The sequence below is a fragment of the Stenella coeruleoalba genome, assembly GCF_951394435.1.
Source record: "Stenella coeruleoalba genome assembly, chromosome: 3".
Taxonomy (NCBI): Eukaryota; Metazoa; Chordata; class Mammalia; order Artiodactyla; family Delphinidae; genus Stenella; species Stenella coeruleoalba.
Window position 1 is genome coordinate 75,102,247 of NC_137148.1, and position 21,921 is coordinate 75,124,167.

Below are 21,921 nucleotides of genomic sequence, written 5' to 3' on the forward strand. Positions count from 1 at the left end.
AGGATTTTAATTAAAGGAAATTGAAAAGGGTATCTATTTTAAACTTTTAAATGGAAATAAATATTAATTTGAACATGTGAAAGAATAGTGATATTTTAAAACTATATTCTTTGTCTTTGTAATACTAGAGGAAATAAATTTTGCAATTACTCCTCAAAATCTGGCCCATATAAATATACTATCATTTAATTTTTACTTCAACTTGGTTCAATGAAGGCTGTATCAAACAGTTCAAAAGAAACACAACCTGGTGAATTGTAGCTGTGTGTCTGAGGACACAAAGGCTTCAATATTAAGAATAAACCTCTAAGATAATGATGATTTACAACTCAGACAGATGAAATAAAAATAATCTATATTCCTTCCATACATTTTAAGTGTGTATTTGAAGTCTGGCTTTAAAAATGTGATTAACCTCATATGGCTTTAAAAAAATTTCCAACATACACACGTGCACACACACACACACACACACACACACACACACACACGCAGACAGACACACACACAAACACAATGAATTTCCAGACAGATTTTATTTTAAAAGAAATCATCCTATCAATCATATTGGAAAAATTGCTGATTGCTATTCTGGTAAACAAGCATGTATTGTGTATTTTTAGATGCTTGCTGTCCTGGTTGTGCACCATGGAATCCGTCCTCACTGTGGAAAGATCCTTGACTGGTAGATCAAGTGTCTTATTGTATTTCCTTAATTCATTCTGTCTGGAAGAAGATGTCAGCTGTGTTGCAGTGAGGAGAGAATTTCAAAGGCCCCAGTCCCCACCAATAAAGGCCGAGGAATGGCTTTTGAATAGATTTGTCAAGGCAACCCTACTGTTCTGGGACCAGGGAGAGCAGGAATAACATAAAGGAAGGGTTGCTGTATGAGATTAGAAAGTGAAGTTCACAAAGCATGGCAGATTTTTGTAAGAAACAGTAGATCAATGAAACTATTGAACTGTGTGGAAAAAAAAAAACACATGAAAACAAACACAACATCTAGTAATGTTCTTAACTGCTTTGCTTTCTCTCTTTTTACATTTAAAATGGATAAAATATTACTATCTTCATGTATTATAAAAGCTTGAGGGTTTAAAGTGGATATGTATTCTATAATTTTCACTCCTAATCTTAATTAGCAGCTGAATGCAAAATTATACAATGTAAGGGAGAAGAAATTATAAAAGAAATAGGGTTTTAGAAGATATTTCGTACATTTGAAATAAATAAAATTAATATTACTATTGATAGAATACCACCTCAGAGAGTTCTAGATGATGCAGAAGATTAGCACACAATTAGCCAGCTTTTATATACAGTGTGACACTTGCTTGTAAGAAATGAGTATTCTCCAAAGCAGTGTCAAGATATGTAAATGGATGATTTGTTTTATCATTCATCACAATCCCTAATAAATTCAAAAATCATGACTTCTATAGGTACTAAAAATAGGTTTCCAATGATACAGGGAGATAGCTTCAATGAAGAATGACTTTCTCTTTCTCTCTCTTTTTCTTAAACAATTTAGTCTTTTCAATGACAGCAATTAGCTCTACCGACAGACAGGCAGCGATTAGGTATATATTTTAATTATTATTCATCTTAGTAGTACCTCCAAATCTGATGAAAGTCGGCTATTACCCAGGTGATATGTCAGTCTTAATACTGTTCACTTACACTTCACATATGTAAAACTATGTCTTATAGGATATTTCCAGTATTAGTAACAGTGATGGTACATTATAGTATTAAGGCGATTAGTCATTTTCTAACTCATCATTGACATTAAAAGCTGAACAAAATGGATTTTATCCAGGTCATCTTTAACTCAAACATTTAAAACAAAATACAGGTTTACATTTTATGATCCTGAAATTTCAGTTTTTATCTAGGCACATGTTTAGGCTTTGATCTCTCATAAAAGTAGGGTAGAAAACAAACATCCTATAATTAAAGTAAATGTGTCCAAAAGTTCTCTGCAATGACAAAGTACTGGTATAGAATTGTAAAGGTTTGATACCATAAGTTGACACATACGTATGGTGTGTGCATGTTTGTGTGACATTTCTATCCCACTGGGAAAAATATAGAGAGAAAAGGACAAAACAAGCTAAAAATATGTTTGCCATATGATAGAGTATAATGAAACAAAATAATGTAAACAAACTGGGAAATATATGTAAAGAAGGAAATATGAGAAAGACATACGGCCATTACATATGAATTCAATCTATCTGAAATTCCACCTTATCAAATGGAACCCCCTTGTCTGAGATGTGTTTTTATAGTTTAGAAACCAAATCTCTTTTCACTGTTTTTCTAATGCTTATTTTATCCCTCTTCTCAATGCCCCAATTTGCACCCTATCCCAGTTCTTCAGTTGAGATGAACACTAGCTAAGTGTCTTGGATGACAACAGAAGCAGCCCACTAGGAAGGCCCTATCTAAACCCAGATCATGCTGGAGTGTGTTCCCAGACCTCAGAGATCTTATTCTCAGTTGCCCTGAGCAGACAACAAGGCATGCTGGACTAGAGGTACCAACAGAGCCATGCTTGAGCCTCAGATGCAGCCCCGCCTCATCCCGACCAACAAGCAGAGAGAAAGAAGCCCTTGGCCAGAGCCAGCAGATGGGGATGGATCCTGTAACTACAATTTCTCTGGGTCTGAGGGAATAAGAGAAAAAAAGGCAATACAGTGAGTGTCTTAAAGTTAAGTGTTTTCAACTTTAAAGGTCTTTTACTCTGAAATTATGACTTTAAAATTAAAATTAAAACTTTAGGTTTTTGTGGTTGTAAATTGCCTTCTTCGTGAAATCCAAAAGTTTGGGAGCTGTTAGTATAAACTAGAAGTGCCTATAGGCCAAAACAGTGCTGAGTGACTATTTAAACCAAGGTTGACAACATTTCAGTGTAGATATGAAATGAATCAAAACATTTTATAAAAACTTTACAACTTAATATATTATGTTTAAAGAGAAAAGTAGGTACTAGGTATTCCTGTGCAAGATATTTGGAAGTATTTGGAGATGCATGTTGCCCTGGTTGAGCGTAGATTTTTATTCATTTTTATGAGTTATAAATCATCAGTGTCTAGAGGTTGATGCTTAATATGGAAGGCATTGTGTCCTCCTCAGACAAGAACAACTACTGCTTATCAGGTTGTGTTTCCAGACACTCAGAACTGAATGGTGATGGCTAAGGGTTCATGACTATCATGTAGAACCATACATCTGGCTTGGCTGGAGACTTTCAGAGGCCAGGGGTATGTCAGGAAATGACATTCACCCACTCAGCCATTATTTTTTGTAATAAAAACTATATATTTAAGTACAACATGATGATTTAATATACATATACATAGTGAAATAACTACAGTCAAGCCAATTAACATGTTCTCCTTTACATAGCTAGCATTTTTCAGTGTGTGTGGTGAAAGAGCCTGAAATCCATTCTCTTAGCAAATTTCCAGTATTCAAAACAGTATTATTAAATATAGTCATCATGCTGTACATTAGGTCTCTAGACTTGTGCATTCTATACCACTGCAATCTTTGACCAACATCTCCCTGTTTCCCCACCTTCCTGACACTGGTAACCACGATCCTACTCTCTGCTTCTGTGTACTCGACTTTCTAAGATTCCACATATAAGTGATATCGTGTAGTATTTTTCCTTTTGTGTCTAGCTTATTTCACTTAGCATAATGTCCTTCTTAGGTTAAGTGGGTTCATCCTTGTTCACTCAGACTTAACAGGCCTGGAGCCTGAGGTAAGAAGTTCCTTTCAGGAGCTGCCTTTGGTTACTTTCTACCTCTTCTCATGAGGCTGGCTTAGTATGTATGCTTGGTCTTTTGGTTGGGAGTATATTTCGCTTGGAATCATTGCCATAGTAGCCCTCTTTGACCTTCTTTCTTTAAAAGAAATTGTTATTTTAAAGTTATACAATTAATACAAGAATACAGTACTTAACCTTCTTTCACTGTGCTAATTTTAAAAAATCAGCTTTCTATAGTAAATGAATACTTAACATCAGCAACTTTACCATATTAATTTAAACATGTTTGTAAAACAACAAACAGCTTTACTAATTTGTAGTACAACAAGAATGACTAGGCAATTTGTACCATTATCTTACTTCCACATTTTAAAGCAGTGTTTGGTGAAATAATGGAGCCAATCTGGTGAAATAATGGAGCCAATCATCAAGAGGCCAAAAGCACTGAAGCTTCATCTACAACCAGACTGGTGTTTTTATGGATAATGTGCCAGTTCAGCTGAGGTGTTTTTCTTGGAGGGGATATCTGCAAACTCTCTCAGTTTTTGAGCTGACTTTAAATGGAGCTGGAGTCAGCGAGGTGGTAGGGCAGTGGGCGGTGGAGGGCACAAAGGTTGCCCTGCCACGGCTTCTCCCAACACCTGTGCTCAAGACAACTGCCCTTTCTAATCGCTGAATCCAGCCTTGCTTGCTCTTCAGTATTTCACGGAGTCTTGCAGAGTGCACAGGGACTGAAAAGGAGAAAGAAGAGGGGACGCTGTTTCATCCTGAGTGTTGGGAGATCCTGGACTCTAACCTTGCTAAACCACACTGAATTCTCCACTAGGGGATCACACATTTAGGTGAGTTCCTGCAAGGATATCTGAAAGATATCCCTTTTTTTGCTCTTGTTTCAGTGGAGAGCTCTGAGCAGGGATGATTTCAACGCCCCATCAACAATGATCTAATCATTTTTATCTCTGGGATCTTATAGTGTTTTCTACAATAATACAGTTGATTTCTTTATGTAGTACCATTTGGTTTTCAAGGGGTTTTCCTCTTGGTTATCACCTTTGATTCTCACAATAATCCATGAAATAGATGAAATCGGAATTATTATGTCTAGTTCACAATTATGAAACAGGCCCAGAAAGGCAGAGTGGCTTTCTAAAGACAGTAAGCCTTGGCAGAGTACCTGGTAGACCCAGGTAGTTCACGCTAGCTCCTTAATTACTGTTTTACCTAGTGAGTGACTAAGCCAGCATCATTATCAATACTCAGTTCTCCTAACTCCTTGTTCTGAATTACTTCTCTTTCGTAAGATATTTTGAATATGCAAATCATTCATGAAACAAAAGGAGAACAGTGTTCATCTATCTTATATTATTTGGGGTGAAAAGGTAACAATAATAATAGCTGTGATTTACTGAACTTCTTTAAAGTGCCAACAACTGTGCTGTTTCCTTACATGCATTTTTTCCCCAGCCATGTTTATAAGATAGATATTATATTTTATAGATGAGAAAATTGAATCTCAAAGATATTAAGAAACTTGCCCAGGACTACACAGCTAGGTAAATGATTGACCTGGGGTTTGAATTTTGGTACGTCATAACACAAAACTCTTCACGCTTCTTTATGCCTAAGCCATAATCAAGGGAATTGAAAGAACTAGGTCATTTATCAAATTTTATAAAATTTTCAAAAATTTTATAAAAGCTATGTCTGCAAAAAAATTATTGACAGCTTTGACAAAATTAAGATAAATTCAATTACTGCCTATTTCAGTCAGATGAAAAAATGCACAGATTAATATATGCTGATTTTTAGGGGATGCCTAATCCAATCTTAGAAATACTTAAAAAGTAAATCTAAATAAATTCTGTTATATTTGTCACCTGGAATGAGACATGAAGAACTCGCAATCAAAAAACATGATAAACAGGGATGCTTCTTGTTTGGGATAAGCCCTAAATTCTATATTGGCTGTGTGTGGGGAAAAAAGGTACCAACAGATCATTTATAAACCTTACTAGTTATATAATACTGGGAGCTGTTTATGTATCCATTTGGACCGATAAACTGCATAAGAAAGTATAGTCATAAAATACACAAAATTTCTCTTGGAAGAATTTAGGTCCTTGGTAATGAAAATTAAGGATGTAGCTAAATTGTGAAAGGAGAAAGGAGAAAAGCAATGTGGTCAGAAAACACCTGGGTGTTAGAATAGATTAAAAAAACCCCACCTTTATATGTTCATTATGAGGAGTAAAAATATTTTGGACTTCTGCATGATGAAAATACTTTTTCTAATGGAGAATAACAACAGTGAAAACAGATTGGTGATATGATAACACCACTAGGGGATTATATAGCCTAGTCTTTCTGTTTATTCAAAACTCTTTTCAAACATTAACTCTCTGGTCCTTATGGTGCACCATGAGGACTGGCAGAAGTTACTGTACCTATGGTGAGAGGTCAGCTGAATAAATAGCTGGGTATTCTATTAAAAAAAAAAAATACTGGAAGAAAATCAGGAAGGTCAACCAGCTCATTCATATATATAAATGTAAGTATTGATTTGATTAAACAATTGCTAAAGCATGGCGTGGCTAATGTCAATTGCTTATAATATCAGGAAGGTGAATATAAGTAAAAAAGAAATTTCAGCTATATATCTGTAATAGGAATCAAGGAAATAATGAGCTGAAAGTTGTTTGAAAAATGGGAGCATGTTCAATGAGTCCTTGTAAATTCTCAGGTTCACAAGCCCTTAGGAAGCGTGAAAAAGCTTTCTTAGCCTGAGGCTGGACCATGACCAGCCCCTGGGTTTCTCCTAGCTCAAGGGTCTGCAAAACACTATTTCAGCTTTTCACTTCTCCCCCTACTGGCAGCAGTGAGCCATCCATTTAAGAGGGGCACATATCGACCACTTCTGAAGAAAAGAATGAGACAATGTATATTGGGCTTGTTTCTTGTAATTAAGCAGTACCAATGCTAAATACCAAAATTAAAAAGCAGGGAATAATAACCTCCTAACAGATCATGACCTTATTCAGCCAAAGTTCCTACTATATACTGTATGCATACATATATTCTATAGAAAGCCAAAAAAAAAAAAAAAAGAAAGAAAAAGAAAAAGGGGATATTCTATAGAAAGCCAAAAAAAGAAAAAAGAAAAAGAAAAATGGGAGGAGGGCTTTCAAAAAAGTAGTCTTTCTTCAGAAGGGTTTCCTATTATTATTTCAACCATGTCTAGTTTTCTCTATTCCCTCTTTCTGCCTCCAGAAAGGGAATTTGGCGGTGGGAGGTGATATAAGTTAGTGGGGCTGCTCAAGATATAAAGGCTCACACTCATTCATCTCAGCACAGAAAAAAATCATCTCACCTCTCTCATCCATTCTCGAATCGTTTTGCCAGCTTCTTGATGCCACACATTGTGAACAGAGTCTGTCAACGCCACAGCAGTCACCTTACTTTTCACATCTGCTTCTCGTTGAATCATCTGTTTTTAAAAAGGAAAATAAAATATTGGCCACAATTTTTTTCCCTACTGGGTGCAATCTGCTTAGTCATAGATAACAGTAATATATTAAAAATGAAAAAGCAATATGCATCTCTTGTTCAAATTTACTCTTTTCTACACTGAACACATGCCTTATTCTTGTACAGAGGTGTGAAAAGACCTAATATTTTCTTTGCAAAAGACAATACCACTTAAGTCTTAGAACTGTGCAGCTCTATTATTTTCCACGTGGTTTGACAATTCAAGGATTAAAGGCATCACAGGGGAATAAAAGAGGAATCCCTGAGGGCTTTTTTTATAAGTTTCTTCCACCATGTCCTATTTCAGTGCTTCAGGGAGTTGTACCAGGGGTTCACTGTTAGCTACTTAGGACTAACTTCTGCTAAATTTTAGTAGACGGCACATCAGTAAAGAAAGATGTCTTTGACTTTTCCAATTTAACTAGGCTGCTCTTCACCATGGCCTTGTAATTCCTTGGTGTTTTAAATGACCACAAAGATCTTTCTCTTCAAAGATTATCAATGTCATTTTGCTTTCTTTTAGGCTGAAAAATGATTACATTTTAACTTGTTTCTATAGAATGTTATTTCTATAAAATTAAATTGTTCTGAAACTTAAAAAAAGAGCCACTTGGCTTGAAGAAATGGAAGAATTCATCAGTGGTCTGCAAAATAAAGAAACTGAGAAATAATAGTTCTAGATTAAAAGAATCATGAACATTCTAACTTTACTAACACTAGTAACTGATTTGACACAACAAATATAAGAAAGCTTAATAAAAAAATTAGTTTCAATACAGTATCTAGTAGCCTTGAATTTTATAGCCATGCCTTCACTCTTTCTTTGCATCAAATGTCTTTTCTCCCTCTAAAAAAGAGCAATTTCTCTATCATTTACTATTAATTTATTGTCTATCAAAAATACATTACTGCATTAAAAAAAAGGGAGAATTCTGAATGGTGATGAAAGCTCACACAGAAAACAATGCAAGCCACACTTCTGATACCAAATGATGCCTGTTGGCATTCTGAATTAAAAATGTCTCTCTCCTAAATTTCTTTAAACCCTGCATATGCACATCCCCTTTCACTAAACAGTACCTAATGGGAATCTAATTCACTGTTAATGCTGCCTCAGCAGCATTCCTGCACCTTAAATCTTTGTGCCTTGTGGTTTCTGCTCATGTAATGTGCAAATCTTAAAATCAATGTTGGTTATGAACACCATAATATTACTGCAAAATTTCACCTGGCAGTACCAATAATATTTTTAAAAGCATAAAATAATACTCTAATTCAATACTTCATGTTCATTATTAAGCAGTTTACTACTGCTTCTAGATTTTATTTTAAAAATAGATTCTCATTGGATTACAATGGCACTAGAATATAGAAATTTAAACTGACATTGGATAATAAACCCCCAAATTCCACAACAGTGAATCCACCTGGCTCATGAAGAACTTATATGTCCTTATTCTCATTTTCTAAACAGGAACACTTAGAGATCTAGGAAGATTGTTGTTGAAGTTACTAAATAAGAACACCACACTCTTCTAGTAGTCTAAGAATATGTCTGCATTTATAAATATTTGTGCTGAATTTTGTTTTGGTTATTGTTGACACATGCTGACTTAAATTTAAGATGGTAGTGTCTGAAGGTACTAGATATTGGGGACCATTTGTGAAATGATATAAAATTAAGAGTTGAAAAGGCTGAGGATTTAGTGCAAAAGTAGAAAATCTGGGGATTAAAATTCTACAAACCTGGAAAAATATACAGTTGATTGACTACCAGAGCGAAAAAACTTTGGTCTGTTTGTTCATCTGGCTGACATTTCACACAATGGATGGTGATGATCTGTAACTTTTCTTCACATCACATCAAACCACATTAATCATCCAGCATGATACTCCCTTACATTGTTATGGTTCTTTACAGTTTAAAGAGCACTTCCTTCCATATTATATTACTAGAGGAGGGGAATGGTCAAATTCCAGAGGATCTCAATCAAGAGCTGTTTACAAATGAACCCAGTAACAAAAAATTTCAAATATTTGACAGTTTAGGATTAGTAGAATTTTAAATCGGTGAAAATCTTAACATTTTAGTTTTTCAGACTATTTTCCTCTTTGGCCATGCTGCAACTGGTAGTACTGGAACTACTTGCAAGTGCCATTTCTGTCCAAAGCCTCTGCTTCTTGCATCTGTTGGTGTGGTTCCTAGCTCCCATTCTCTCCCTTACTGCTTCCACTATGAATGAGCAGTGACGAAAAATGCTGGAGAATGGCAGTGCGGGGGGGGTAGACTGAACACAGGAATCAAGACTGTTTAAGAGACAGACCTTAGATGGAACACAACTAAAGCAAGGAATGGGTGGAGGCACAGCTGGGCAGGAAAACAACTTCTTTAAAAGTCCACAGTAGAAGACCATGATAGTCTGGAAAACCCAGAAATCTGAAAGGAAAGAAGCCATATGACCGAAGTCCTACTATATGTCAATCTAAGGTGGAGATGTGGTTTTTATTAGGATCCATGGATATGAACACCTTTGAAATTCTTTGCAAAATTCTGTCTGTATGTGATATGAATATTTTTCTGGGAGAGGATGCTTAGCTTTCATTAGATTCTTAGAGGGATCTTAATTTCTAAAAATGGTAAGAGTTTGTGATCTCAATACCAATCTTTCAGAAAAGAAAGATGGCATTTTTTTTTTGTTAAAATGTCTTCAGTATGGCAGTATGGTATTGACTTGAATGAAAGTGAAAAAAAAATTGATAACCCAGACATCAACATCCTAAAGTTTCATGGCTTACTTAATGTATGGTAAAATTAAAATACTGTTTGCTTTTCTTTGTGTATCTAATATTTGTTTCTATCTGAGTAGCACTTCATACATTTCAAAATGAATACATAGTCAATCTCACTTCACTCTGAAATAATACTGAAGTGTATATAAACCTTGTATCATTTTCCCCATTTCAGAGGAGGAAACTGAAGCTTTGAAACTGGTTAAAGGCCACACAGATATGACTCTATATCTGTGGCCATGTAAAGTGACACAGCTCTGACTTGACCATGACTTTATGTCTTGTGTTCTTTCATTTGTATCACATGGGGTCTATTTCCCAGTAATATACTATTACACTCTTATATAAATAAACTCATTTGATTAATTCCATTTTCATATATACAATATTTCATTGACTTGGACATTTAAAAGAATGGTTTAAAAAAATCCAAATCCAAATCAGTAAAGAATGTTGAAATCCTGAAAATCATGCTAAGAGAAATCAGCCATGAGCAAAATCATACTATCAACAGCATTAAAAATTATTACTATAGTTCTACAATAAATGATGCATAGGATAACAGGGAAAGTTAAATATTTATATAAATCATATTGATGATTTGAGAATTAATACAAATATTTGATGCTGTCACCTGATATTTTTCTTTCCCCTTCCTAATTCTGTTCATCTATTCCATTTTTCTTATAATGTCTTTTCACCTTAGCTTATACACAATTAATCTGCTCTTTCCTTCATTGTACTGCCTGCTCCCAGTCTGACAAAATTAAGCCAATAAATATCAAGTACTTTGAACAGTAAAAACATATACCGTCTGTATGCAGGCTCATCTTATTATTAAAATTTTTGATGGGGTTGAAATTGAGAGAAAAAATACCTATTATTTTTTTTCTTCCAGAGTAAGAGTAAGATTTTAAACATTAAGTAACTATAACAAGATAAGACAGCTTATCTGAGTGTAAGAGTATTTGGCAAGATGGAGACCAGAGGACCAGAAGGGCGGAATGAGAGGGCCAGTCAGTGGCAGCTACCTTTGCTCCCCTCCATGGATATGGTCCTTCCACAGGGCTGCTACCATCTCTCCCCAGAAATCAGGTAGGACTTTTCTGTCCACCTAACCTCCCTCACCATGCTTTCTCCAATGCCCTCAAATGATGTATCTGCTTACTATCTTCATAAGTACCTGGCCCAATTCAAATACTTCATGTCACCCCAAAAGTTCCTTAATTCCCTTTTTGTACCTACAAACTGTTTAACTTTTCTGTGGGTTTCATTTCTTCTAGAACTCTACCGTGAGGTACTTTTAGCAAAGGAAAACATAAAGACTCTTTTATTTCCACCAAATCAAATGAAAAAATTGCTGTCCATTTGTCTTAGCTTAGAAGATAAGCTTTTGAAGGCAGGGAAATGTTGATGTTATAGGGATGCTCTACCATGAAATCTGTGGGGGTAGGTTCGTGTCTCTACTCCAGGGCCTTGGATTCTGGAAATTACAAATCCAACCTAATACTAGATTCAATACTCCCAACCTGAAAAAGAAGTGAACCCTGAACTGGGTTGTCTTCATCCTAACCTAAAAGAAGAAACAGATAATTTTATTTTCCCATATTTGTGACCCAGCAGCCACAGCACTCAGAATAAATATGTCTTATATCTTAAAGTCCGAGGGGACCTCCCGAAAGAGCCAGTGTGGCTTAGGGGTAGGGATGTATATATGTGCATGTAGATCCATATTTATATTTGCATATATATTTTAAACATGTTTTTGAGGGAAATATTTTAAAAGTCTTTCATCAGCAAAAGCCATTACTTTCTTTTTAAATTCTGACATGTGTTACACATATGTACTATGAGGGTTACAGCATGTGAATCACTTGTACAGGAAAGAATATTCTCAAAGAAAATCAAATAACCCATGTTTCCTTCAGACGAAGATCTGACACTACTGTACGTTTATAAATTTGAAGATCATTACTACTGTATGAGCATGAATGAATCCTTAGTCTGGTTAATAGCACGGTTGAGATTTGAGATGTCTTTAAAAAAATACATATGAATATAAATAGATTAGCTCCCTCTAGAGCTTCTCAAGTTAAGATTTCAGATTAAGTTGTTCCAAAGTTTGGAAAGTATGAAAAGCCTTTTCACATTTTCGTTATGCAGATTATAATTACACTCAGTGCTTCTACTTGAGTGAAGTCTTTATGTGGTTCGACAAACTCTGGTATTTTACCACAAGCCTCTCCCATCATTTTACAGTTCTCCCTGTATGTTCTCTAGCGAGTGGTGCACTGTCCTCTGTGCTATCAGGCCTACCCTGTTAAAAATGTGCCCTGGGCCAAGATGACTAATCAGCTGCCAGTGGGTTTGGTAGAGTCTTTTCTGTTAACGTCTTCCTGAAGATTCTTTTGTACAAGTCTATCCCAATAGCATACCACCCACAGAACAAATACCTTTGCTGCAACATTAAAACTTTGGTTCTGTTACTCAAGGCTCTTGAAGCACCTCTAGTGATTATAATGAAATACGTATACACTTTGGTAGACGAAATAGGAAGACTAAACTGCCCAGCCGGAAATTCAGACAAGTATGACACTCAGCTCTCACATGTTACAGTTCACACTTCTCATCTGCATTCACTTTTTTTTTTTTCCTCCTTCAAAAGTAGAAGCTTTCAAGTAAGCAGTCTTCATAAGGAGTGCAGTGGTTAGATTCAAGGACCTTGGAGTCAGATTCCCTGGGTTCAAATCCCTGCTCTGCCACTTCTGGTAGTAACACCTTGAGTTAATTATTTCAACTTTTTCAGTGTCTCTATTTCATCACATGTAAAAGGGAGATAATAAATAAACTAAGTCATAGAGTTATTGTGAGATGACATGAACTAAACATAAAGCAACTTGCAGAGCACCTGACACACGGTACACAATTATAGTAGAGGATCCCATAAAAACATATAATGTAAACTACGCCTTATGTGTAAACTAGTGCATTCTCCTTTCTCAATGTAGAAGGTAACAGAAGCTTAATTTAGAATGCAATTAATGACAATGTTATTTTTTAAAGGGTCATATATCCATAAAGGAAAAAAAATTTATGAAGGGCTGCTTTTTCCTTAGAGTATGTGGTTCAATAATTCTAAAATCACCTGTCTGAGGAGTAGAAAGAGCTGATTATTGCGTCTGTTTAAAGTCCTGTAATCAGAATACTAGACCAGTAATAGCACCATGCTAAAACAATTGTTGAAGCTGTACTGTGGCAACCTCACTTTCTGGGCACCAGCAAACCCTTTCAGAATTACTGGGCTGGCTACAAAGCACGTAGCCATGGCTCAGCAGTGCCAAGCTGGCAGAGAGAGAGTCTCTTTACCGCTGTTTTTTGCATAAAAGGGAGTGTAGCTGACTATATTTTTAAAAAGGTAATCACAGAGATATGAAGTATGTCCAGAGGAAGGCAGTATAGTGTTGTAGTTAAAACACACATAGGCTTTGGAATAAGATGTCCGTAACATTTTTATTTTTGGTTAATCATTATAAGAATACAAAAATGGGAATAATAACAAATATATTATTAATCAAAACTAATTATAAGAATAACAAAAGTGGGAGTCACTCCATAGGGTGGCTGAAGGATAAATAAGGCATGTAAGCAATCAATACTGTCAGCTACTATTATTACTACCTTGACATTCATTTTTAATTTCTAAAATGTATCCTTCCTTTTAGATATGGTTATCTATGTACTCTTCAGTGACATCAACATTTGTGCTGATAGGGTAGCAGTTAAGAAGTGTCATACAGTTACTACACCCACCTCCACCCCAACTTTCTCCATTATGTAAAGTGATTCGGGCTTGCTTAAATGTTTTCAAAGGAAAGAATTAGGTATAAATAGGATAATCACACATTTCAGATAGTCCAAGACAGTCCTGGTTTACGCCTGTTGACCTGTGATAGTTATTAATAATGTCCCCTTTCACAGTTAAAAGTGTTTTGGTTTGGATAGTAAATTATATGGTCACTGAATGTATAATACAGAAGTTAAATGTCACTCTAGCAAATGAGTAAATCTTTGTGCTCAATGCTTAGCAATTTAAGGATATACCTAAACCTAGAGAGTTGTCACTAAAAAAGTAACCATGTAGAAAAACATACAAGAAATATTTCCCAAAGTTCCTAAGTTCCAAACTTAAGGGCAAGCCTCAGCACTGTGCGGCCCCTCACAGATGGACATGCAGCCTCACACCCTGGGTAGGTAAACATGGCCAGCTGGAGCTCCACTGTAACAACAGGATAAGACAACATTCTCTTTTCCTGTGCTTTGAAGCCCTAGCTTCAATTCTTACAACCTTTGTCTAATTTCAGGAAGGAAAAGGCTCTCTACAGGCAAGAACCCCAAGGGATAGGGTATGTAAACTGAAACTTCTTGGGTCACATGCATTTATGAAGATAAGTCTCCAGCCACCAGTTAGGGAATGGCAAGTTATGATTTATTATTGCAGGCGGCCAGAAGAGAGCAGTAATAACTTCCTTTTCCTTTCCTGCCTAGACCATGCTGCCACGTGCAGACTCCTTCAACAACAAAAAAGCATGTGGAAGGTAGGTTGAAAAGAAAAAGAAAAAACAAAACAAAACAAAACAAAACAAATATTAAGTGACTGACAATCTGGGAGTTGAGAAAGAAGACCAGTGCCTTACAAAAACACATGATGTGAGAAAAAAAGCCACAGTAAGAGAAACTTACTTTATTACTCCAGAAAACAGCAAGTTAATTATAAGAAAAAAAAAATAAAAGAGGTCACAGATTAAAAAGCCAGTGTAAGACTTCATCACGGTGACTTATTTGATTAAAATGTTTTATTATGTAATGTTAGAAGACTGACCATAAGTTGGCAAGATATTATAAAACACAGATTTGAAAATTGCAATGAATATATATGAAGTGGATATATCATAAAAGTATAAGTAAGGACTAAAAACACTGCCAGTCCAAAACACTAAGGCAGGCTTAGCAAAGGAGATGTTTAAATGATGACAATACACGGTCTTAGAAGGAAAAATGAGAAAACTTTTTAAAACCTTATAAATGTACTACATACCAAGAAATGTTTCTGATGCAAATAGGTAGTAAGCATGTTCATGATACTAAGTTGAAAAATCACTTATGAGCCTTTGGTAATTGGTATATACTATAAATACTTTAGTATATTATAGGTTTGGCAGGGGCAGGCATACACATTCAGCTGGGAGAATGTTAATATACTTAAGTTTGAAAGCATAGCAGTTTCTTTAGGTCTGGGAAAAAGAAAGATAAAGGGATACAATTTCCTGCCACAAAGATACATAGTAGATAACTGAGTACAGGAGATCATGTTATTTAACAAATTTCTCTTAAAAGCCTTTACCTTAGGTGTGAGGTGATGGATATGTTGATTGGCTTGGCTGTGGTTGAATATTTCACAATGTATACAGATACTAGGGTCATCAGGTTGTACACCTTAAATATACACAAAATTTAATTGTCAATTATACCTCGCTAAACCTGGGGAAAAAACCTCTACATTGAATTTCCACATAGATGTTGGTGCATCTGAAATTTCATTAAAGTTTTCAAAGTTATTCTACAAATTTAACAATATTTTTATAAAAAATTCAGGTTCCAATTATCAGTACTGTTTTCAACATATTTTAAAGGCTGCATATTCTGTTACTTGGCATAAACAGGGGGAGTGATATTCTAATTTATCAACTGTTCTAGGTAATACATTATTACCATTAGGTTGATTTTTGACCTTTGGGAAGAACTCATAATTCAGGAAGGAAGCCAGGTTCAGATAAATTCTGTAGAGACCCTTAATATTCTGAGTATTTATATATAGACTATCTCTTTAGATAGAACAATTTCTTTTAAAATAGATTGGTAGTTGAGGGATTATGGATCTGTTTTATAGATCAGGAAAGTGATGCTTAGAGAAAGTGACTTGCCCATATTCACACACTTAGTATGTGGCTCAGCTAAACCCATTAATTCTAAATCCCGTGTCTTTATACCATGGCTATCTGTATATAATACCCTACATTTAACCAGCTGAAATACTTATTATACTGGTAATGATTTGTTCACTATCTTTCTTCCCGACTGAAATGCAGGCTCCCAGAGGGGAGGATCATATTTGCTGGGTCAACACCACACCTCTTTCCCTACACAGTGACTGGCACATAGTAGGTGCTCAAAAATTATTTGTGGAATGAATGGAGGCGCTATTTACAAAATGGAATAGATCAGGGAAAGTGATGGTTAGGAAGTTACAGCAACGTCTGGTTTGGCATATTTAGAAACAGACCATAGGTTGGGTTCCCCAGGGAACAGACTCTGAGACGGAATTTAGCATGCAGGATGTTACAAAGGAGTGCCCTTAGGATCAACATCTGAGGAAGGGAGGGGAACAAAGCAAGAATGGGCAGAGAGAAGTCAACGTAAGATGCAGGTCCCAGACAACCTTGCATAACCCCAGGGGAGCTCTGGACCTAGAATGACCCTTCAGAGTCATCGCAAGTTGGGCCCAGATGGCTCCGCCCTTAATCTCCCACACTGTTCTGTCTTTGAATATGGATCCCCACAGCAGCCAAGGAAATCCCTCAAGAGGCAGACAGCTGAAGGCTGTCTGCTGAAAGCACTCCCAGGACTTGCGGCAACAACTCCTTTATTGAAGGAGCTACTAAGCAGTATGTCACAATGGCCACCACAGGCCAGAATTAAAATTAAGCATTAGCCTTGTCCATTCAAATCTAAATTATCCTTCCAATATGTCTAGTACTCTATTGTCATATTTGTGTACTCAAGCTTACATGATGATTTAACTGATAGCTATGAGACCAAGTACATTTATCTTACATTTTAGGTCTCACATTCTGATGTTGTATTATCTATCTCATCAAATTTTGCAATATGCCCTAACTAAAGATTATAAAGGGAAAAACACACAATTAAAAGACACAGAAGCATTGAAAATTGAAAACCATAGAGAAATCAAAATCACAAATTGCAAAAGTTTTCCTATAAATCTACTGGGAAATAATTTGATTTTCTGAATTTCTAATGATTGTATATGTCAGATAAAGCAAGGTATACTTGTGATTTCAAACCTGAATGGAGTTACAAAATAACTCCAAACTTCAAATAAAAAAATGCAATCATCACTACTTAATGTCTGCTATGATAAACTCACACCTGGTAGTAATGGGAGGGAAAAAGGCAAGGTGAGCATGGGCAGAAGGATTTCACCATAAAAGTAGCTATGTTAGCTTTCCAGATCTCAGCCTTTATTTTCTATAATAAAAGGAAAATAAGCAATGAGTTATATAAATTTTGGGACTAAAGACATTTGTGATTTTGATTCTTTTCCAGATCTCACTTACACTATACCCTCAGACATTTCTGAGTTTTTGTCTCTAGAAATTCAGGTTAATCTTCATTTGATCATATTTCTTCAAATGTAGTCTCAGGTTTATGTAGAAATGGTGTGGCACTGGTCTTATTTGCATATGTTGGGGGAGTCTTACTTTTAGATTCTAGTGTAGGCATTGACCCATTGACATAGTAAAGTAAGACCACCAAAATGTTTTTGAAAGAGAATGTGTTAATCAACTGTGGGTTATTAGACATTCCACTGAGACACTGAAGAGACAGAAAAGAAAGAGCAGGCCACTGATGGAAAGGCTATGACCAAGGAGGAATTTCAGGGTGAATGGACTGCTCCAGCTCCCAAACCTCCTGCTACTCCACCTAAGCTCACGTCTGAAGGTGCAGGTGCCCTCTGTGCCTACCCAGCAGTTCCCTCCTGAAGAGGAGCCTCAGCCAGGCCACCATGGACACATCAGCAGTCCCCAAGCCCTGCCCACTGAATGGGTCTCTGAACTACAAGACAACAAGATTGATTCCGTAGGAAAGCACAGGCCTTGAGAAATCAGCTTTAACTTCAGGCTACAAGACAGTAGAAGCAAGAAGAACTACAATCCTGCAGCGTGTGGAATGGAAACTACATTCACAGAAAGGTAGACAAAACGAAAAGGCAGAGGACTATGTACCAGATGAAGGAACAAGATAAAACTCCAGAAAACCAATTAAATGAAGTGGAGCTAGGCAATGTTCCAGAAAAAGAATTCAGAATAATGATAGTGAAGATGATCCAGGACATTGGAAAAAGAATGCAGGCAAAGATCGAGAAGATGCAAGAAATGTTTAACAAAGACATAGAAGAATTAAAGAACAAACACCTAGAAGAATTAAAGAACAAACAAACAGAGATGAACAATACAATAACTGAAATGAAAAATACACTAGAAGGAATCAATTGCAGAATAACTGAGGCAGAAGAATGGATAAGTGACCTGGAAGACAGAATGGTGGAATTCACTGCCGCAGAACTGAATAAAGAAAAAAGAATGAAGAGAAATGAAGACAGCCTAAGAGACCTCTGAGACAACATTAAATGCACCAACATTCGCATTACAGGGGTCCAAAAGGAGGAGAGAGAGAGAAAGGATCCAGGAAAATATTTGAAGAGATTATAGTCAAAAACTTTCCTAACGTGGGAAAGGAAATAGTCAATCAAGTCCAGGAAGCACAGAGAGTCCCAGGCAGGATAAACCCAAGGAGAAACATGCCAAGACACATAGTAATCAAACTGACAAAAATTAAAGGCAAAGAGAAATTATTAAAAGCAACAAGGTAAAAATGACCAATAACATACAAGGGAACTCCCATAAGGTTAACAGCTGATTTCTTAGCAGAAACTCTGCAAGCCAGAAGGGAATGGCAGGATATACTTAAAGTGATGAAAGGGAGGAACCTATAACCAAGATTACTGTACCCAGCAAGGATCTCATTCAGATTTGATGGAGAAATCAAAAGCTTTACAGACAAGCAAAAGCTAAGAGAATTCAGCACCACCAAACCAGCTCTACAACAAATGCTAAAGGAACTTCTCTAAGTGGGAAACACAAGAGAAGAAAAGGACCTACAAAAACAAACCCAAAACAATTCAGAAAATGGTAATAGTAACATACATATCGATAATTAACTTAAATGTGAATGGATTAAATGCTCCAAGCAAAAGACACAGACTTGCTGAATGGGTACAAAAACAAGACCCATATATATGCTGTCTACAAGAGACCTACTTCAGACCTAGGGACACATACAGACTGAAAGTGAGGGGGTGGAAAAAGATATTCCATGCAAATGGAAATCAAAATAAAGCTGGAGTAGCAATACTCATATCAGATAAAATAGACTTTAAAATAAAGAATGTTACAAGGGACAAGAAAGGACACTACATAATGATCAAGGGATCATTCCAAGAAGAAGATATAACAATTATAAATATATATATATACACCCGACATAGGAGTCCCTCAATACATAAGGCAAGTGTTAACAGCTATAAAAGACGAAATTGACAGTAACACAATAATCGTGGGGGGCTTTAACAGCTCACTCACACCAATGGACAGATCATCCAGACAGAAAATTAATGAGGAAACACAAGCTTTAAATGACACAATAGACCAGACAGATTTAATTGATATTTTTAGGACATTCCATCCAAAAACAGCAGACTACACTTTCTTCTCAAGTGCACACGGAACATTCTCCATGATAGATCACATCTTGGGTCACAAGTTAAGCCTTGGTAAATTTAAGAAAACTGAAGCCATATCAAGCACGTTTTGCAACCACAAGGCTATGAGATTAGAAATAAATTACAGGGAAAAATGTAAAAAACACAAACACATGGAGGCTAAACAATACATTACTAAATAACCAAGAGATCACTGTAGAAATCAAAGAGGAAATCAGAAAATACCTAGAGACAAATGAAAATGAAAACACAATGATCTAAAACTTATGGGATGCAGCAAAAGCAGTTCTAAGAGGGAAGTTTATAGCTATACAATCCTACCTCAAGAAACAAGAAAATCTCAAATAAACAATCTAACCTTACACCTAAAGTAACTAGAGAAAGAAGAACAAACAAAACCCAAAGTTAGTAGAAGGAAAGAAATCATAAAGATCAGAGCAGAAATAAATGAAGTAGAAACAAAGAAAACAATAGCAAAGATCAATAAAGCTGAAAGCTGGTTCTTTGAGAAGATAAGCAAAATTGATAAACCTTTAGCCAGACTCATCAAGAAAAAGAGGGAGAAGACTCAAATCAATAAAAATAGAAATGAAAAAGGAGAAGTTACAAAAGACACCACAGAAATACAAAGCATCATAAGAGACTACTACAGGCAACTCTGTGCCAATAAAATGGACAACGTGGAAGAAATGGACAAATTCTTAGAAAGGTATAACGTGCCAAGACTGAACCAGGAAGAAATAGAAAATATGAACAGACCAATCACAAGTAATGAAATTGAAACTGTGATTAAAAATCTTCCAACAAACAAAAGTCCAGGACCAGATGGCTTCACAAGCAAATTCTACCAAACATTTAGAGAAGAGCTAACACCCATCTTTCTCAAATTCTTCCAAAAAATTTCAGAGGAAGGAAACTCCCAAACTCATTCTATGAGGCCACCGTCACCCTGACAAAGATACTACAAAAAAACTACTAGAGCCAATCAATGAGTTTGGTAAAGTTGCAGGACACAAAATTAATGCACAGAAATCTCCTGAATTCCTATACACTAACAATGAAAGATCAGAAAGAGAAATTAAGGAAACAATCCCATTCACCATTGCAACAACAACAACAAAATATCTAGGAATAAACCTACCTATGGAGGTAAAAGACCTGTACTCAGAAAACTATAAGGAATCAGACTCCCTGACTTCAGACTATACTCCAAAGCCACAGTAATCAAGACAATATGATACTGGCACAAAAACAGAAATACAGATCAATGGAACAGGATAGAAAGCCCAGAGATAAATCCCGCACATATAGTCAACTAATCTATGACAAAGGAGGCAAGGATATACAGTGGAGAAAAGACAGTCTCTTTAATGAGTGGTGCTGGGAAAACTGGACAGCTATATGTAACAGAATGAAATTAGAACACTCCCTAACACCATACACAAAAATAATCTAAAAATGGATTAAAAACCTAAATGTAAGACCGGACACTATAAAACTCTTAGAGGAAAACAGAGGAAGAACACTCTTTGACATAAATCACAGCAAGATCTTTTTTTGACCCACCTCCTAGAGTTAGGCAAATAAAAACAAAAATAAACAAATGGGACCTAATGAAACTTAAAAGCTTTTGCACAGCAAAGGAAACTATAAACAAGACGAAAAGACAACCCTCAGAATGGGAGAAAATATTTGCAAATGAATCAATGGACAAAGGATCAATCTTCAAAATATATAAACATTTCATGCAGCTCAATATTAAAAAAACAAACAACCCAATCCAAAAACGGGCAGAAAACCTAAATAGACATTTCTCCAAGGAAGACATACAGATGGCCAAGAAACACATGAAAAGCTGTTCAACATCACTAATTATTAGAGAAATGCAAATCAAAACTACAATGAGGTATCACCTCACACCAGTTAGAATGGGCATTATCAGAAAATCTACAAACAATAAATGCTGGAGAGAGTGTGGAGAAAAGGGAACCCTCTTGCACTGTTGGTGGGAATGTAAAGTGATACAGCCACTATGGAGAACAGTATGGAGGTTCCTTAAAAAACTACAAATAGAATTACCATATGACCCAGCAAACCCACTACTGGGCATATACCCAGAGAAAACCATAATGCAAAAAGATACATGCACCCCAATGTTCACTGCAGCACTATTTACAATAGCCACGTC

At 36.0% G+C, this 21,921-nt stretch overlaps 1 protein-coding gene across 4 annotated transcripts in view; it reads right to left on the minus strand.

Moving 5' to 3' along the window:
• Positions 1–21,921, minus strand: part of ARB2A (ARB2 cotranscriptional regulator A) — a 430,105-nt gene that overhangs the window by 145,090 nt on the left and 263,094 nt on the right. For all 4 annotated transcript variants that reach the window (XM_079918573.1, XM_079918572.1, XM_079918571.1 and 1 more), the window contains one exon: positions 7,146–7,262. In XM_079918573.1, the coding sequence (XP_079774699.1) occupies positions 7,146–7,262 (117 nt within the window). The remainder of the gene's footprint in view (positions 1–7,145; positions 7,263–21,921) is intronic.